General features: G+C 39.9%; 1 protein-coding gene across 1 annotated transcript in view; it reads left to right on the top strand.

Annotated features, from left to right (window-relative positions):
* Window positions 1–14,338, top strand: part of LOC101864084 (structural maintenance of chromosomes protein 2) — a 34,493-nt gene extending 20,155 nt beyond the window's left edge. The window contains exons 16-25 of the mRNA XM_005105826.3: window positions 1,383–1,518; window positions 3,088–3,212; window positions 3,801–3,994; window positions 4,758–4,901; window positions 5,908–6,102; window positions 7,671–7,871; window positions 8,571–8,696; window positions 9,995–10,146; window positions 11,760–11,907; window positions 13,387–14,338. Coding sequence (XP_005105883.1) covers window positions 1,383–1,518; window positions 3,088–3,212; window positions 3,801–3,994; window positions 4,758–4,901; window positions 5,908–6,102; window positions 7,671–7,871; window positions 8,571–8,696; window positions 9,995–10,146; window positions 11,760–11,907; window positions 13,387–13,575 — 1,610 coding nt within the window. The 3' untranslated portion in view covers window positions 13,576–14,338. The remainder of the gene's footprint in view (window positions 1–1,382; window positions 1,519–3,087; window positions 3,213–3,800; window positions 3,995–4,757; window positions 4,902–5,907; window positions 6,103–7,670; window positions 7,872–8,570; window positions 8,697–9,994; window positions 10,147–11,759; window positions 11,908–13,386) is intronic.
* The last annotated feature ends 6,065 nt before the right edge of the window (window positions 14,339–20,403 follow it).

The raw sequence follows: 20,403 nt of genomic DNA on the forward strand, positions 1-20,403 counted from the left end.
CTCTCTCTCTCTCTCTCTCTCTCTCTCTCTCTCTCTCTCTGGAGTGGTTTGGTCTTTCTTTACTATCAAACATCTATCGTCCTTATCTCTCCTACTTTTTTGTGTTTGTTACTCACTTGTAACGAACTGCCACTTTCCCGCTAAATAGTGGAAACTCCGCTTCATCTAGCTTTTCCCGCTTCTTTCCTCCTTCCTCCGCTGGAACGCTCTCGGTCGCAAATTGCAATACTTTGTTTACACACGGAAAACACCGAACACGGAGTGAGACGAAAAAGCGGCTTGCGCATGTCCGACAGTAGATTCCTACTTCCGTTTTGTGCGTAGTTTCACATTGTTTATTGTTGTGGAGCGACAGTGTCTACTGTCGATCGAGCATCGGGACGATGGCGCGCCGAGTTGTCATTGAAAACGGCGGAAATTCAAGAGAAATTGATGCAGAATGCAAAAGTAAATGGAGCTGGATTGAGAAAGAGGCAGACAGTGTGCGACTTCAAAATTTCATTTGAAAATTTAACAAACCGGGTGCTGCACTTTGCGTTTGGTGCGATAAAGTAAGAAGGCGATTGTTTACTTTCTCTTGTTTAATTCCGGCTGCGCCTAGATCTAGACGAAACTATGCATCCCCGACTAAATATTCAAAACTTTGCGCTGGAGTTAAGAATACGTAAACCACGGCAATTTCATCATTTTTAGTGGTAGATATCTTGTAACATACTGGCTTTAGGCCTTCCAAACTGATTTTGATGGCCATTGAGTATAATATTCGAAGAGTTCAGAGTGGTCACTCACTACGGAAGTCCTCCCCCGGAATTTTAAAAATGTGAGAAAGTAAACAATTAACAAGAAAGGCAAACTTGTAGTACAGTGGCAAAGGTGTTGCCTCCTTAATCCAATACTGCACTACATTGTTGCTCAAGTCTAAAGTGAAAGAAATCTTTTTATGAGACACTAGCTTGCAAACACTGGATTTTTAGTCTCCAAACTGGGTCAAATGCTTGTTAGTCAACTTAATGTCTTGGATTGCTTGGGGGTTTTTTTTTTTTGGGGGGGGGGGGTTATTATTCAGTAGCCTATAGTTAACAATAAATGTGACAGTTTTCCCTTCCAGAAACATAGATGTTCCAATTTAATGCCTCTGGGTCTCACTGGTTTTACTCAGGCCTTCGGAGAGCGCGCGCACGCCTTCGTGTGAATTTCTTCCTTTTTTGAAATTCCTGAGTGGCAGCTATGAACACTTCTAATCTTCGGCACTTATATGATCTTATTGTGTTGCAAGTGCCGTAAAACGCTTACTAAAACTTTAAAAACCTGTAACTTATGTGCCCACTTTTGTCCTGCCCTGGGCCTCTGTATAAACTGACTGCATTTCATGTTTTCTCCAGGAGCAAGAGCTCATTCGGCGTCTGTGCTTGCAATGCTACAGGAGCTTCGAGGCCTGGAAGAATTTGTGTCCACAAAGTCTGGGGAGCTAGAACAGCTGGACAGAGAGATGAAGGAGGTGCAGAAAGTGGCCAACAAGTGAGTGACTTACTTCGTTTTATGAAAATGTGTACCTTGTGTTCATTTGGCTGTTTACCTGCAAGATTAGAGTAAAAACTGTTTTACGTTTATTCATATGATGTTTTGGTTTCAAGTTTGTGGAAGTTTTGATAACTGTTTATATGCTGGTTTTAGTGTATTGTAATAACAATTTTTGTTTGTTTTGTTTTTTTGGTGCGTCTGATACAGATATAGGGGTGGATGGAAGGAGGGCACTACTAATATCACCCTCTTTTTTTTTTTTCCTTTAACCTTTTATACGCTTGTCTGTCTTTCATTTTTCCTGTTCTGAATGATCTTTATTGAATGTATATATGTGAGACATCATATGAAATCATGCTTTCGTATTTTAAAAAAATTGAAATCGAAGAAACCAGCATTTTCTCGCCCATTGGTATATTTTATTGGATTTTGGGGGGGGGGGGTTAAACCTCAACACCTTTCATGTCCAGTTGGAAAACATTTTGATGTGGAATTTACAGAAAAGCACTAACTCACAGGAGACTGGGCCTTTTTCGGGTCTACATGCGCTGAAGACTGGCATTTTTGGGGGTATTTCAACCTTTCAAACAACACCCTTCCCAACGACACACAACCCCCATTTTTACACACATAACAGATCTAAACATGCCCGATATGACACAAAAAACAGAAAGACAGTATCTTATACACTTTTTTAGAAATGATTTTCTGAAAATGTGCTCTAATTTGTTGCTCGCAAAAAAATTTTGGCGTAATGTCTTGTCTGAAAAAGACCCATAAAACCCCTAAAATTAACCTTACAAGTCTGTGTCTTTTTTTGTATTTCAAAATGAATAAAATGTCCAAACTCATGAATAGGCAGGTAATCAATATGTTAATCCTTATGTATTACCTATCTTATCCACTTCAGTATGAAAAAAACAGGTCTCCAGACAAAGCGGAATTTTGCATTTGAAAGCCTAGTCTAGTTCTAGAACACTCTCTATCAGAATCAGTGCTTTGGTACTCATTTAGTTTGAAACAGGATCCTTATGGTCTAAAATGTCATAATCTGAATTTTCTGAACAAAGTCGTCAAACACTTGAAAAATATTTGCTTTTTCTTAATGCCAAGTGGGTTGTTGACGGGTGCTCTGGTGTGGTTTGCTCCTTCTTTCCAATCTCTATACTCAAACAAACCATACAGGTGCACATACCCACTGGGGCAGTGCTACTGACTGAAGTGGCCATTCCCAAAGGTGGGATATTAACATGTTCTTTTGCTCAGTAAAATTGTCATGCTCATACTGTGCCAGAACAACATAGGGGGGGAACTACTGCTTTTTCTTTCCTCATCCTTATATCGTCATTTTGCCTCTATGCTTCTTTTGTATGTTTGTCACACTCGTGTGCCCCGCTATTTCCGGCGGCCTTGATATTCGGTACAGACTTTGCTGTTGAAGCTAGAGAGGTGAGCGGAGTAAGCCCGATTCCCTGTGAGGACTTCTCTGTTGACATCCACCCCTTGGCGCTCATGTGACCTTATGCAATTGCTAGCGCCGTAAAACCTCTGTTGAAATTAAAACAGGTACACTGAAGCGAAGCAGCAGTACGACCTGAAGGTTCAGGAGGTGGAACAGTTGAAAGTGAGGCTGGAGCAGAGCAGTCACCACCAGCAGCTGGAGGAGGTCAACGCCCTCAAGGCTTCTGTGGGTCAGTGCCTTAGAGCGATGTTTACTCTGCCGTAAGCTGACAAAACACCCTTTTCTTACAGCCGTTTCGAGAGAAAAATACGTTTTGTGAGCATAACCATTCTTAAAAGGCGTTCTTCCAAAATTTGAATGCTAAAAAACTCGTCACGTTTTCTGTGCTTGTACATTTGATTCAACAAATAAGAACATTTTACATAAAATGTTAAAAAAGATTGTGAAAACCCTGTGTATGATATCTGCTACTCTTTTTCAGGCAGCTCAATCCTGAGCAGCCATTCAAACGTCTCTGTACACATTCTTACTTTAGGTTGTTCCACTGGTATTTTGTGGGGTTTTGTTTTTAATTTCAACTTGCACTTCATCACATTCATGATACATTGCGACATCAGCAGAACACAGAATGTACAGAGATGGAAAGAAAAGTCACAAAAAGTGGATGATTCAGTATACATTCAATTTACTCCTATTTGAACTCATTGCGCTTTATTTTATTTGTGGCATCTCAGATTGGCTGGTTGTTTTTGTGTTGGGGCTACCATTTTGTGTTCCTTGTCCGGATTAATCAGAAAAAAAACTTTTCACTTTTCAGAGGAGCAGAACAAGATTCTGAAAGAAGCACAGGAGACCCAGAAGAAAGCCCAACAGAAAGTCAAAGACTTGGAAGACAAGCTGAAGAATGCTGCGGCCCTCCGAGAGAAAGAATTGAAAGAAGCTGATAAAAGAGTGACAGACTCCAAAAAGAAAATGGAGGCTTCAGCTTCAAAGTCTAAAGATCATTTACAAGTAATTCAGTCTTGTGATTAATGTCACTTAAATTTTAATAAATGTTCCATTCTGTGGAAGATCTAGGGGAATGTTAATTGTGGTGATGTGTCTTGGACGTTTTTCATTTCGAACAATCAAAAGGCTTCCCAACAGGGGGATATTAACATGTTCTTATGCAGAGTAGAGTTGTAAATGGGCTGAATGGCTAATTTATTAAATGTCATGCTCATACTGGTACGGAAGAACATAAGGGGAACTGCTGCTTTTTCTTTCCTCATCCATACTATCGTAACTTTTCCTCTACTTCTTTTGTATGTTTGTCACTCTCTTGTGAACTGCTATTTCCAGGGTGCCTTGATAGTCAAAGCTGACTTTGTGCTGTTGAGGCTAGAGAGGTGAGCAGAGTAAGCCTGATTCATCGTTTGGACTTTTCTCTTGACATCCACCCCTTGGCGCTCCTATGGCCTTAAAACTTTACTAAGACTAAACGAACAATCAAATGACAAACATACTAACAGTTTCCCAGTTGTTGGTTGTAAAATTTAAGGTTCCCATGTAGATTTGGACTTTTTTTTAAAACAGTAATAGTATTTTCTCTTTTTGTAAGATTTAAAAAAATACTTTTAAAAAACCAAAAAATGAAACAAGCTTTTACTTTTCTCTTCATTAAGAGAACAGGCATTTTGCTTTTTTAATTTTTTTTAAAGTGTTTAAATAATATAAAGAAGCTGCCAAATGTCTGGTTAATGATATGCCTTTTACATATTTTTGTTGCTTTCAGGAAGTTGACAGTATCAGACTGGAAATTGAGACTCTCCAGAAAGAGATGCAAAGCTATGAAGAACAGTTGGTAGCTGTGGGGGATTCTATTGAGAGCATCAATGCTGGCTTGAAAGACTTGAACGAAGAAGTGGCAGCATCAAAGGTATCATTTTTTTTTTTTTTTTATGTGAAAGTCTTTTGAAAATTGGTTCAATTGCATTTAGCTTTGGTATTGTCTTCTGGTTATTTGTCATCTACTTTTAATGAAGCAGGTTTAAGAAATATTGGTGGGTGGTTTTTCGGGTGCTCTGGCGTGGTTTGCTCCTTCTTTCCTATCAGACATCAATTGTCCTGATCTCTCCTCCTTTTTTGTGTTTGTTACTCTCTTGTAACACCTCTAATCTTTGGCACTTATATAACCTTATTGTGTTGCAAGTGCCGTAAAACTTACTAAAAATAAAGAAATATTGTACTTCAACCCTTACTTTTTCTTTTTTTTTTTTCTCTCCTAAAAATGTTTAGGCTAAGACCTTTAGAGTGTTTGTCTTGTGTGCAAATGGCTAAGTAAATCTTTTTCTTCTGTCGCTGTTCACCTTTTTTCCACATTAAGAAAATGCTGAGCCAGAGGGTTGATGTAAGACATTTTTTCAACATCCTGAACAATGCCTCTTTCATGATTTTCCGTGTAGGGCTTTATTATCCACACACAGCCATCCAGCATCTTTTAAAGTAGGCAAAGCGTTCTTTATTCTTTGCTTATCTTGTGTTTTTTCTGAGTTTTGTTTCATCTTTTCTTCTCAAGGATTAGATTTTAAAAATTTGACTTCATGTTTCTTGTGTATTTTTCTTGTAAATGTAGCGTACATTTTCAGTTCCTCAATACCTTAGTACAATGGATTATCTATACGTCTTGCAGAAAAAGCCTCATTCACAAAATCGACATTGTGGGTGGTTGGTGGGTGCTGTGGTGTGGTTTGCTTCTTCTTTCCTATCAAACATCTATCGTCCTTTTCTCCCCTTCTTCTTTTTTATGTTTGTAACTCTCTTGTAACATCTCTAATCTTCTGGCGCTCATATGACCTTATGCAGTTTCGAGCGCCGTAAAACCCTCTACTAAAACTAAAACTAAGAGTCGACATTTCCACACTTCTCTCCCCTTCTTCTCACAGGCCCAGGTGCAGAAGGCTCAAGACGCCCTGAACAAACAGAAAGCCACCCTCAAGGCCTACAATGAGGACATTGCTGCTCATGATTCCCAAAAGCGAGAGCTGCACAAAGAAAGCAATGAAAGTGGTCTCAGAATACAAGAAGTAGAGCACAAAATTGCCAAATTTCAAAAAGAATCCAAGGACACTTGCAGATATGTAAGTGGAACTGTTTGCCCTACTTTGGAACAGTTTTGCGGATATTTTTTATATTGTCACAAAGGTTTTGTTTAAATTTTGCTACCTGGGATTTTTGTCATTGACGGAAAATTTCCTTCTTCATTAGAGATAATTCCTTACTCTGATCTCTGAATTATTACTATGAGTGCTTATAGTATGGTGTTGTATACAAGGAATTTTTTTTTTAATCTGTTGCGCGCCCCCCCGGTAGTGCTACTGACTAGTGCTACTGACTGAAATGTCTTTGAGCCATTCCCAAAGGGGGACATTAACCTGTTCTTATGCACAATAGTAATGTAAATGGGCTGATTCATCAATGTCATGCTCATAACTGTGCCTGAACCGCAACAGGAAACTGCTGCTTTTTCTTTCCTAATCGTTACTATCGTCATTTATTTTTTCTACTTCTTTTGTATGTCACTTTTGTGACCCGCTATTTCCGGGGTGCCTTGATAGTCGAAGCAGACTGTGCTGTTGAAGCTAGAGAGGTGAGCAGAGTAAGCCTGATTCCCTGTAAGGACTTCTCTGTTGACATCCACCCCTTGGCGCTCATATGACCTTATGCAGCTGCGAGTGCCGTAAAAACTCTTTTAAAAAACTAAAACAAGGAATGTCACTTAGTGCTATCTCTATCACTGCACTGTTTTTTATTCATGGTTTCATCATATTTCATGGGATGTTTGTTCTTGCAGTAACACCCAAGCTCATAGACCTGCCACCAGGCCTATAACACTGTTGTTTTGGGTTTATCAGAGGTAACTAAAGTATTGTGAGGTTCTAAGACAACATGGGGGGGGGGGGGGGCACTTGGCACTCTCATGTCAGTGAGCTCAGGGAAAGCCCTACTAAGCCTGACTACTGCAGAAAGTGTGTCTCTGGAGTAGCTATATATTCTGTTGGGGGAGGTTACGGTACTCACAACTGCATACGGTAATATGAGCGCGAAGGACACATTAAACTTTTTCAGTTGGTAGGAAATTTTGAATTTGACCCGGGTGGTGGCCTAAGCCTACTCTTGTCAATTTTAGACCACATGAGGATCTTTAAGGTGTGCAACTTGCACACGGGCCCTCAGAGAGTTTTCGCCCTTGTCTGACTGAGAAGGCTAGGTGTAGATCTTTCCTTCCAGAAGATCAGGGATGTGGCTGAAAGACAACAGTAAGAAAGAGCCAAGGATTAGCAGTAGAAAGGCTGCAGAAAAAGTCAGGAGCCCAGAGAAAGGGGCAAAGGAGATGAGGGGGTGGGGGCAGAAAGAGGAGACGAAAGCAGACTACAGAACATTGCTAGGGTGAACGGAGACAATTTTAGAGAGAGAAAAATTCTCGGTCGCTACCCGGATTCGAACCCTGGGCCTTTGAATGAGAGGCAACACCTTAACCTCTAGGCCACGAGAGCCCCCCTGTATATTCTGTTGATAAAGCAAATACGTATAGAAAGATAACACTGGTTCTAAAATGTTGGGGGCATTTTGTTGTTTGTTTTTTTTTGTTCTTTACTTGGATTTGGATTGTTTTTCCTATGATAAAATGTTTCTTGGTTTCGCAAAGGTGGAATCGCTGCTCGAGAAATACAGCTGGATTGCGGATGAGAGAAAATATTTTGGTCAACCCAACACCATATACGACTTTAAGGCCCAAGATCCAAAAGAAGCTGAGAAGAGGATTCAGAAGCTGACAGAGACCAAGGACAAATTGTCTAAAAATGTGAACGTGAGAGCAATGAACTTGTTGGGGTCCGCCGAAGAGCAGGTAAGTGGCTGGATGCTTGTCACTTTGCTGTGTTGTTCTCCCTCTGCTTCTTTTCAGCTTCATTTTCATTCAACTCTGTTACTGACAAAATGTGGTAATAGTCACCATAAAATGCAGGTCATCCATGTCTCAGTTCATGACCAAAAAGTCAAAGGGTTTTGAGGGGTTTTTTCCCCATGTGCCCTGATTTTGTTGCCGATATTTGTAGGTTATGTAAAAATGTGTTGAAATGGTGCAAATTATTATGTTTCAAGAAGAACAAAACAAGAAAAAGGGGAATTGTTTGGTCGGTGATGATGATAACAATGATGATGCAAGGTCAAAGGTTGTTTTGTTTTTTTGTGCAGGGCAGTATGGTTTTAAAGCTTTTTAACCATCAGTTTACTGTTATTTTGTTTGGGGTGGGGGGTTGTTTTGTTGTTGTAATAGTAGTGCATTGTCCTAGTCATATGTGTAGAAAGCATTTTATTGATAGTTGTCTTTAATTGCCCCGGGCTGCAATAGTCAAAAATATTGTTTGTGAGATGTCATAATGATTTTATGCACAATCCCATGTGTTCAGGGACCAAATACTTTTGCCTTTGATGGAGACGTTGCTGTTTCCAGAAGAACACTGAAATTTCACCAAATATGCTAAAGAAAAAGAATCAGACCTATGCATTTATTTACTTTGTACCTCTTGTGTATTTTTTTTCACAGTATGCTGATCTGATGAAGAAGAGGAAGGTGGTTTTGAATGACAAGGCTAAAATTGCTTCTGTTATTGAGGAGCTGGATAAAAAGAAAAAAGAGGCACTACTCAAAGCATGGGAGCAAGTGAATAAGGTAATTTAAGGATTTGATCTTTCTTTCTCTCTCTCTCTCTCTCTCTCTCTCTCTCTCTCTTTCTTTCTTTTTTCTTTTTTTTTTTTTTGCTCTTTTGCTTTTTCTTGGTCATTTTGCATTGGTCATTTTAAATTGGGATTTTATTTTTTGTCTTGCTCCTTGCCATTTAGAGTGATTGCAAAGTTGTGACTGGTTAGTTTGTTGTTTTTTGGGGGATTTTTCAAAGTTTGTTGGTGGATGGTGCAGCAGGTCCGATATTTCCACTTGGACTGCATCAATATCAGTCCTATCGGATCATTTGCTGTTGTTTCATGAATGGGAACTGTCACGGCAATGAGAATTGTTCATTCAATTCTGGGTCATGCTTAACGCCTTTTTAGACTCACCTTGACCATATACCCCACTGGAGACTGAGGTCTCGCCAGGCGCACAACCCCTGAAGACTGAGGTCTTTTTAGGTATTTCAAAAAAAAACATAACTTGACTCAGAATTGTCGAATTGCTCTGATCTTTTCACATAAGTAAGAGACGTGTGTGTTCTTTCAAATGAAACAAATTTGAATGCTGTATCGTTTATACTTTTTTTTAAAATGAATTTGTGAAAAGCACATGAATTTTGGTTTTCTTGAGAATCTTTTAGATGGACACTTGTCACAAATAAAATTCCCCTTCCCTTTACTCACACCAGATCTACATACACCTTTACCAACAGAAATATCACTCTCAGGCACAAATTCTGGATCATTAGGATCGCTAAGTTCACTTTCTGACGAACTAGACTAATTGAATTCATCAAAAATGTTGCTAGGTTTGCTGCGTACATGTTCTCTCAAAGTCTGCATGGGGGCTGCCATTTTCCTTTGAACTGATGTTTGTAAGCTATCCTGAGTGACATCCCCTAAAAGTTTGTACAAAAAAAGTTCTACACCTACCTCCGCGAAACTTTGCACGAAACAAAAGAAGTGGATGCACTTGCGCTGACAACGATTTGCGAGGCGCTCTCAGGATTATGAAAAGTGTGAAAAAATTATAAAGCTGGTCCCGTGAGGGGTCACTGGAACCGGCGTCAGAGGGTAATCTGCCAGTCCCGAGAATGTCTCGGGATACAGCATCAGTGAGTTAAAAGCAGAGTTCTCAGCCCATGTAAGGGGGTAAGGAAAGAAAGTACAAAGAGACATTATTTCAGAGTTCATAATCACTCTTTGTATATAGATGTTTTTTTCACGGAGTGTAAGCATCTTCTTTTCTGGAATTTCTCTTTGTCGAGTACTTTTGACACAAACTGAATTTTGTTGCAGGACTTTGGTTCCATCTTCTCTACACTGCTGCCAGGCACTCAGGCGAAACTGAGTCCCCCTGAAGGTCAGACGGTTCTGGATGGCCTGGAGGTCAAGGTCGGTTTTGGGGCTGTGTGGAAGGAGTCCCTTGGTGAACTCAGTGGAGGGCAAAGGTGAGGCTTAGTGGTGTGCTTTTTGTTAAGACATGTGCTATGTTTAACTTTTTTATCTACGATCTTTATTCAATTCTCTCTGTCTTGTCATCTTACTTTTTCAATGTAATAGATCGTCATACAGTCTGGCCTTGCAAAAAGCCAAGTCCCATGTAATTCCAGATTGAATAAATACACACACACTGAACACTTTAATGCAGATCAATAAATTGTTTACTTCAAACAGTACTGATTGCTACTTTAGACACATCTAGCATTGCTGAGTTGGTAATAATTTTGTCCCATTATATTCGAGATATGATTCTGTGTGCTATTTTAGTGCTGTCTTATTTGTCTTTAGTCGTTATAATTAGTGCTATGACCAGAACCTGATCATGAACTCATTCAATGCTGAGCGCTCCAGCTGCGAACTCCCCTCATGTACTGGACAGTTTTGTTATGGCAATATGAAATTAGGTCTACTCAGGAAAATCAGTCAAAACTAGCGGGCTCAATGGCTGTTCGAGCAGAAAAAATGTCTCCTTGACCTTTCCTATAATGCATCATTATTAGTTACTATTTACTTTTCCGATCCAGCGGCCATTTGGGTTCTAGCCCTTCAGCCTGTCATTATGCCAAAGAATTTACAGGTTTTAATCAGCTGTGGTTTGTCGCTGTATAGAGTATTTCCGATGTCTGGGGAGGCAAGTAGGTAGGTACTACACAGGTCGCAAAGTGCATGGCAGGTAAAGAGGTGGTGTGGTACTGTTTCATACTGGCAGTCGCACAACGAGCAGTCGGGTGGGGTATCCTTGCGGGTCCTACCAAGGTAGGAATTTAGTGGGATGTGTTGTGTTCGCAGGTGAAAGATTGTGACTTGTTCTCTTCTACTCAGGGAATTTAGTGCCTCTTTTGAGTTGGGGGCTGTCATGTGTGCAAATAGTTCTTCCAGTTTTGCCCATTGCCCATCCATTCAGCCACTGTTCCCTGGTGTTGCATTTGATTATGTTCTTGGCTGTCTGTTGTGATACTGGGTTGTGAGGTTGTGTTTGTGATGCTCCCAATTTGGCAAGGGTGTCTGCTCTGTCGTTTTTGGGGATTTTGCTGTGATCATTATTAGTTCAAATAACTTGGTATGGATTAGTTAGAGCAATTCTTTCTATAAAGATAGTGAGGCAAAATGTGAGAATACTTGTCGATTGTACGTGGGCATTGCCCAGGTTTCGCGAGTATTCTCGTCTGTAGCACTGAACGAGTTAAATTGATTGTTGTTTTCACTTCTTTTATTGTCCTATTACCAGAGCGTTCTTTAGTGGTGGGTGGTTGGCGGGTGCTCTGGTGTGGTTTGCTTCTTATTTCCTATCAAACATCTTTCGTCCACATCTCTCCTCCTTCTTTTTTGTGTTTTTTTTACTCTCTTATAACACTTCTAATTTTCGGACTTATATGACCTTATTGTGTTGCAAGTGCCGTAAAATACTTGCTAAAAAAAGAGGATTGTTGTTTTCACTGTTCTTTCATTGTCCTATGACCAGAACGTTGATTAGTGTTTTCTCTCGGGTTCTTTCATTTTGCTTTGACCAGAATGTTGATTGTTGTTTTCACTGTTCTTTCAATTTTGTGCTTCCCTTTAGGTCTCTAGTAGCCCTGTCCCTCATCCTGGCCATGTTGCTGTTCAAGCCGGCTCCGATCTACATCCTGGACGAGGTGGATGCAGCCTTAGATTTGTCTCACACACAAAACATCGGCCAGATGATCAAGTCTCATTTCAAACACTCACAGGTTGGCCATCTTTACACTCATTTCCTTCCTCATATAATGTACATTTTCTGTACAGTATCTTGTATTATTAGTCTCCAAATGATCAAGTCTCATTTCAAACACTCGTTTAAACACACACACCCCCCCACCCAGGGTAGTGCTACTCACTGAAGTGTCTTTAGGCCATTCCCAAAGGGGAGACATATGTTCTTATGCACAGTAGAATTGTAAGTGGGCTGGTTCATCGATGTCATGCTCATATCTGTGCCTGAACTGCAACAGGGAACTGCTGCTTTTTCTTTCCTAATCCTTACTATCGTCATTTTTCCTCTACTTCTTTTGTATGTTTGTCACACTCTTGTGACGCTCTATTTCCGGGGTGCCTTGATAGTTGAAGCAGACTTTGTGCTGTTGAAGCTAGATGTGTGAGCAAAGCCTGATTCCCTGTTTGGACTTCTCTGTTTACATCTACCCCTTGGCGCTCATATGACCTTATGCAGTTCCGAGCGCCGTAAAACCTTACTAAAACTAAAAGAATCCTGAAGGTGTGAGATTGCTTCCTTGATAATGAAGATATTTTATCGAACGCCTCCCTGTCTCTGTTTCAATGTTATGTTTCACCAATGATAGTACATAACAAGATGGGCCACTTCTCTCTTTGAGCCAATTAAAAAAGTGTCCTCAAAATTTGGTGGCGCCCTCTTCACAAAAGCGCACTCTTTGCGAACAGAGTTACCCTACTTGAGTTTTAAAAAATCAAAGTGAAACTAGCATGTTTTGGAATAAATTTCGGAAGAACGCTTTTTTTAAATGGTTACGCTGACAAAAAACCTCTTCCGGAGGAAAGGGTTATGGTTTTCTTCGTTTAATTTGACTTTAGAATGAAAGGCGAGAGGTCATTAAAATAAAAAAAACCTAAAACTACGCACTGAACGTACCCGAACTGGGGATGAACAGCAGTCGATCTGCGCACGCAAGGAGGTGCTATTCCTATTCTTCTTCTGGAAAAACGAAAGAGAGCTTCAAAACAGACTGCAGCGCCATCTGAAGCAAAGAGCATACTTCCTGCGGACACTTTTTTGGCTGAGTGGCCCATCTTGTTATGTACTATCATTGGTTTCACTTTGCCTGGGTTTGGCCTTTACTGCCAGGGTCAAGGTAGACCATCAGTATTAATTTAATGGGAGTGTAAAACCTCCTAATCAATCAATCAACCATGCTTAATAATTGTTTTCTTGTACTTTAAAAGCACTTTACACGAATTTTCCTCACTTCACCCAGGTGGGAATGGGTACCCAGCCAGGGAAAGATCTTGTCAGTATGTTAGTGTTTTAGCGCCTATAAATGGCTGCTTGCTCTGTATGCTTCCCAGGAAGTTAAGGCTGTTTCAAAATGCTCTCAGGTCTGCTGGGGTAATAGTATAGATTGAGAAGAGCTTGCTCTTGAGCGGTAATGTGCGCTATACAAATGCCATCTATTATTTATTATTATTACTTTCAGTTCATCGTCGTGTCTCTGAAGGACGGCATGTTCAACAACGCAAACGTCCTGTTCCGCACCAAGTTTGTTGATGGAGTCTCCACAGTGAGCAGACACGTGCAGTTGCAGTCCCACAAAGCCTTGCTGTCTTCCTCCTCGGACAAAGAGAACGAGTCCACGAACGTTCAGAGGAAAAAACAGAAAAAGTGATGATGCAATTTATGCAGCTCTGCTTACCATTTGTTGCATTTGTGTTCATTCATTATCGACATGTTATGATTATTTGTGAGAGACGTACTTATTGGAGTGTGTCTTCTGTACATAGTTTTTGAAACTCTGGGAGTTTCTGATGGTCCAACTAGTTGGGTTTTTTTGTTGCTGTATGACAGTCTAGCTTGTTTTGTGAATATGAGATTCACATTCATTTGTTAAGGTTGTCAAGGGTGCTCCAGAAATCTTGTAGAGTCAAGGTGGCACCTGAAAAACTGTCACTCTTGTTGAAAAAATTGGGTTCATAGATGTAGGTCTTGATTCAATACAGATTTCTCCTGCTCAATCATATTTTATGTGCACAGATGAGAATTTTATTTTCTTTGTTCAAAATGAAAATGCAAGCAGTGCTTAGTCTGATCTGTGTTTACTTGATTCGTGGTGTCTGAAATGTAGCAGGCTTATTACTGAAAATGTCTGGACATTGAAAGTCAGGCTGAGCTCTTTCATGAGTTTGCGCGGGGGGGGGGGGTGAACATGCTTCGTCAAGTATGGGATTGGTCATTTAATGCTCGTGACTCCTATTCAATCATCGCTGTGTTCAGACGCTGAAGCCTTTTTATTGTAGAAATAATCATTTGTAAAAAAAAATTTACTACATATTTTTTGTGTATTGCATCACTTCAGTGTTTATTTTCTTCTCTACATCTTTCTGTCTGTCTTTCCGTGTCCATGTTGTTGTTTCATTTTTATTGCGGTCCCGTTTGTTTACATGACGGCTATTGTGGGTGTGGAAGTGAATCTAGATCTAGATAATCTATCTCTAGATATAATCTAGATCTACACATATTTAGATATCTAGATTTTAGATCTAGATTAGATAGCCTAGGCTATATTTTTAATTCAGTTTAGATCTCTAAATAAGAAACACACTAGATCTACAGGGGCACTAAGTGCAAATGGGACCGCAATTGTACAGGAGTGTCTTCCTCCTTGATCCAATACTGCTCTACATCGATGTACAATTTTAACATGAAAGAAACCTTTTTATGAGACACCAGCTGGCAAAAAAACACTGGGATTTTAGTCACCGACAAGTCCAAACTGTCAAATTGACTCGAATGCTTGTTAGTCAACTTACTGCCTTTATGGGTTTGGGTTTTTTGGGTTTTTTAAAATAAATTTTTATTCAGTCGCCTATGGTTAACAAATATGACAGTTTTCCCTTCCAAAACTGTAGGCTAGATTTTCCTGTATATATATTGCCTCTGGATCTCCCTGGTTTTACTCCGGCCTTCGGAGAGCGCGCGTCCGCCTTCACGAGAATTTCCCCCTTTTTTTAAATTCCTGAGTGGCAGCTATGGTATAATTGCGGTCCCGTTTGTTTACATGACGGCTATTGTGGCTGTGGAAGTGAATCTAGATCTAGATAATCTATCTCTAGATATAATCTAGATCTACACATATTTAGATATCTAGATTTTAGATCTACAGGGGCACTAAGTGCAAACGGGACCGCAATTGTACAGGAATGCCTTCCTCCTTGATCCAATACTGCTCTACATCGATGTACAATTTTAACGTGAAAGAAACCTTTTTATGAGACACCAGCTGGCAAAAAAACACGGGGTTTTTAGTCACCAACAAGTCCAAACTGTCAAATTGACTTGAATGCTTGTTAGTCAACTTACTGCCTTTATGGGTTTGGGGTTTTTTTTTTATACCGGGTACATTTTAATTCAGTCGCCTATGGTTAACAAATATGACAGTTTTCCCTTCCAAAACCGTAGGCTAGATTTTCCTGTATATATTGCCTCTGGATCCCACTGGTTTTACTCCGGCCTTCGGAGAGCGCGCGTCCGCCTTCGCGTGAATTTCCTCCTTTTTAAAATTCCTGAGTGGCAACTATGATTTTAACAACTTTCTCCTTAACAAATACATCTATTACTATTTACACCCTACCACAAACAGAATTGTTATTAAAGTATCCACTACTCATCATGTGTGCATATCTCTCTCTCTCCCTCTCTCTCTCTCTCTCTCGTTTCTCTCAGTCTGTCTCTCCCTTTTTTCTATCTCATTTCTTTCTCTCTCTCTCTCTCGCGCGCGCGCTTTGTCTGCTATTTATCGGAATCTGTCAAATTTATGATTTACTTTACATTATCCCTATCTCTACATACATCTGGAGTACAAGATGACCTTTATTAATCAATGTGTTTGTTTTGAACTGAAACAGTCTCTTTCTTATGCCCAGTTATATTGTTGTTTAAAAAAAATGTATTAACTAACTGTAATATGTCCAATAATTTTTATCCCATGTGTATTTATGTTGTTGTCTTTGTTTCTTTAGTAGAAAAACTGGGTGGTTGGTGGGTGCTCTGGTGTGGTTTCCTCCTTCTTCCCTATCAAACATCTGTCATCCTTATCTCTCCTCCTTTTTAGTGTATGTTACTCTCTTGTAACACCTCTATTCTTCGGCTCTTGTAACACCTCTATTCTTCGGCTCTTGTAACACCTCTATTCTTCGGCACTTACATGACCTTATTGTGTTTCAAGTGCTGTAAAACTCTTCCTTAAACTAAAAAGAAAAAGTCTTCTCAAAACATCTCAGTGTTTTTACATTTCATTTAGACTTGAGGTGAGGACAAGTCTTTATCCTTCCTTTGACACCTTTCTGTCTGCCTGCCTACCTGCTCTTCCCTCCCCCCCCCTCTCTCTCTCTCTCTCTCTCCTCTCTGCATAAGTCTCTGTCTTTCTCTCTCCCTGTCTGTCAGTCTCTGTCTTGCTTACTCTCTCTCCCCGCCACTTTGCTGGAAAAATAAGCAATGTGTGGGGTTACTTTAATTGTAAGTGTTGTCTTCATTGTGCCATTGAATTTTGATCCTCTCTCATGTCATTTCATCTGCAGTAACTTTGTCATTTTGTGAAGGCAGCGCTGGAAATAAATGTATTATGATCTGGTACTTTCGTTGTTGGTCATTAATGACATGCCTTAGTGGAGGGGTTGGCGGGTGCTCTGGTGTGGTTTACTTCTTCTTTCCTATCAAACATCTATCGTCGGTATCTCTCCTACTTTTTTGTGTTTGTTACTCTCTTGTAACACCTCTAATCTTCGGCACTTATGAGACCTTATTGCGTTGCAAGTGCCGTAAAACACTTACTAAACCTAAAAACTCTTGCTAAAACTACAGTGGGGTCTTCTACAGCCAAAATCTGCAGGACTACCAGATTTTTTAGTGTAGAGAGGTTGCTTAAATAGAAGAATTTTTTCTTTCAGTTACAGTGGAAACCATATATAACAGGCCCGGTAATAACAGGGATCCGGTAATAACGGATTTTTTAAATCTCCGTTTTTTCCTACTTTTTGTCTCTATTAATAAAAGTTATCGGCAATAACAGGGTATCATCGAAGCCCATCCGGTTATAGCAGGGACAAAGGCTCGTTAACAATGTGTAAAAAGTCAGAGAGAGAGAGATAGAGTAACGCAGTGATGGAGCAAGCCATGCCACTGCAAGCACACGCAGCGTGTGAAGCGAGAGAGGGCTGCGTTGTGCTGCAGACCTCGATCTAGCCCGAAACCCACATGTAGCAACACGGACGCGTAATGTGTCACCAACGATGTCAAGCGCAAGAGAAAATGCTTTTCAATTGACAAAAAAATACGAAATAATCCAGGCTGTTGAAAAAAAGCAAGCTCCACTGGCAGAGATTTGTTGTCAGTTTGACTTTCCACAAGGGTCGATTCACACCATTATCAAGGATAAAGAGAAGATAGTGGCAGCATACTCCAATGCAAAGTTTGCTCTGGATCGAAAGATGAGACTACCCGATGCAGATGCTCTCGACCAAGCTCTTCTGATGTGGTTGAAGGAGGCAAGGAGAAAGTTGGTGCCAAAACCCCTGTGTTCCTGGGTACTTATGGCAAGGGAAACTACCCATGAACAAGTACAGCTGGATTGGTCCACAAATATTTACTTTCCTTGCATTTCTGATTTCACAGGGATCGGATATAACAGGACATTTTCTCTACTCCCACCATCCCTGTTATGTCATCAGGTTTCCCCTGTAGCCTACTTCTGTTTTCGGGTTTAATCTTGTTGAGTTAAAGCCAACATAATAATGTGTTACGAAAATGACACAGTTGCTTATACACTTTCATTGTGTCTGTGATAGTGATAGGAAAAATAATAACGTGATTACATTCATGTGTGAAGCATGCTGACAAAATGAGTTACTTCTCGCAATCCGGAGATGTTGGCCAAAAACCCGACAGCAGAATTTTAAATTTTATAAAGGCCATTGGCCTTTATGGCGAGTTGTAGAGTGAATTTGATATTATTTTTAAAAATTTATTGTTACTTAAAAGAGTTGTTTTAAATCACAAATGTATTTACACCGAACTTAAATATTTTAACTTTTTAGCATTTTAAAGTAAATTAGTTAACCAGTCGTGAAGTGAACTTTTGCAAAAGTGAACAACTTGTGTTTCGCGCGCTCATATGACCTTAGCAGTTGCGAGCGCCGTAAAACCTTATACTATACATACCCGACACGTGGGTGGTTGGCGGGTGCTCTGGTGTGGTTTGCTTCTTCTTTCCTATGAAACATCTATCGTCCTTATCTCCCCTTCTTCTTTTTATTTTATGTTTGTTACTCTCTTGTAACACCTCTAATCTTCTGGCCGTCATATGACCTTATGCAGTTGCGAGCACCGCAAAACCTCGACTGAAACTTTAAAAATCGACACTAGGACCAAATTTGTAGATTTTCTGTTGATGCCATATTCTTTTTTAACTGTAACATGTCTTATTATTTCATTCTTATAAATTGTAAAAACTTCACCTCTAAGCGTGATGCGTCTATTTCCATAAGGCTTGAATCCAAGTAGTAACTCATTTTGTCAACGTGCTTCACATTTATATAGGGCACGTGTAAGATATCCATACTGTGCAACACGCTTTTCAACTACATGTATTATCAACAATCAACCCTAAAGAACCTGGAAAACTTAAAAACATTCTCGGTTTCCCAGGAACTGGACAGTGCAAGCTGCAGATTGCACCCACTCAAACACTAACAAACTTACAAGATCTTTCTCTGTCTACAATCAGGTACCCATTCCCACTTAGGTGAAATGAAGAAAACGTGTATAAACTACATGTAATAGTAATAAAGTGCTTTCGTGGGTGGTTGGCGGGTGCTCTGGTGTGGTTAGCTCCTTCTTTCCTATCAAACTTCTGTCATCCTTATCTCTCCTTTTTTTTTTTTATGTTTTTTTCTTGTAACACATCTTCTATTCTTCGGCACTTACATGACTTTGTGTTGCAAGTGCCGTAAACGGTTTCTAAATCATAGAGTGTTTTTCGCAAAGACACATTGTAGGACCCATGATGGGATTTGAACCCATGACCATATGGTTGTGAGTCCCAAGAACATAACCAGTTGGCCACCATCGCCACAACAGAAGTGGACACTTATTACTTATACTAATACTAATACTAATAGTTATTCTTCATTTATTTTAACTTACATTTCTGAGAGAACTAAGTTAGGTGGGTGGAAAGCCTCTTTCCCTCTCTGTATACCCTCCCAACCTCTCTCTCTCTCTCTCTCTCTCTCTCTCTCTCTCTCTCTCTATCTCTCTCTCTCTATCTATCTATCTATCTATCTCTATCTCTCTCTCCCTCTCTGTCTCTCTCTCTCTCTCTCTCTCTCTCTCTCACACACACACACACACACACACACACACACACACACACACACACACACACACCCTCCCCACCCTCTCTCAAGTGAGACTTCCACCCCAAACAACCCAAGTTACAGAATGTCCCGTTAAGGATTCGAACTAAGATCATTTGTATTTTAGCTTATTAAAAACAGTGCCTGCTATGCCCAGTTGGGATGTTTTAAGACTGGATAAGCAACACAACACAGCACAATATTTGACTTGGGCGTTTCGTATCTTGTGTCATACAAGATAATCTTCAAGCAGCAAAAGGAGCCCACCAATATTAAGACTAGTAACTGGCAAGGATGGCGTTATTTCAGGGTCTTTGTCATTGCATGCACCAAACGTGTGTTCGATTCCCAGTTCATTGTTCTCAATATTCCGCTATGTGGGTGGTTGGTGGGTGCTCTGGAGTGGTTTGCTCCTTCTTTCCTGTCAAACATTTATCGTCCTTATCTCTCCTCCTTCTTTTTTGTGTACGTTACTCTCTTTTAACACCTCTATTCTTCTCCACGTATATGACCTTATTGTGTTGCAAGTGCCGTAAGACTCTTACTAAAACTAAACGTATTCTGCTATTTAACGGATTTCTCTTCTGCTACCGCCATTTCCTCCCCTAAACCACCACTTTGTGTACATAATCAAGATTGTAAATAATATTTGGTAAGTGAATCTTTAACTTGAAATTTTCTTCCAAACCTTCAAATTGGTACGAAATAACATTGTTTTGATGAATTGATGGTTTTTATTTCAGCATTCTATGGTGAAACACGATAATGTAATAATAATGGGTGCCTCGAAAAAATAAAAACTGGTCTTCTGTCGCGATGACGTAGAAAGTCTTTTTCTGTCCCCGTGGTTTTTATGCACCCCACATAATTTAGCAAAATTTGATCATTTTTGCATAATTTCTGATTATAATCCTTCATCCTTCTTTGTTAAAATTAACAGAATCGCATAATTTCACATTTTTAGGCTCAGTTTGCATAATTTCAGAATGTTTCTTGCATAAATAGACTGGGACAGCTTTTTTTTTAAATTCTGAGTTGAGACCCATGCATCAATTAGGGACATTTTTCATAGTCTCCGTCCATCT

This window comes from Aplysia californica, unplaced genomic scaffold (assembly GCF_000002075.1).
Source record: "Aplysia californica isolate F4 #8 unplaced genomic scaffold, AplCal3.0 scaffold00494, whole genome shotgun sequence".
In the NCBI taxonomy this organism is placed as follows: domain Eukaryota; kingdom Metazoa; phylum Mollusca; class Gastropoda; order Aplysiida; family Aplysiidae; genus Aplysia; species Aplysia californica.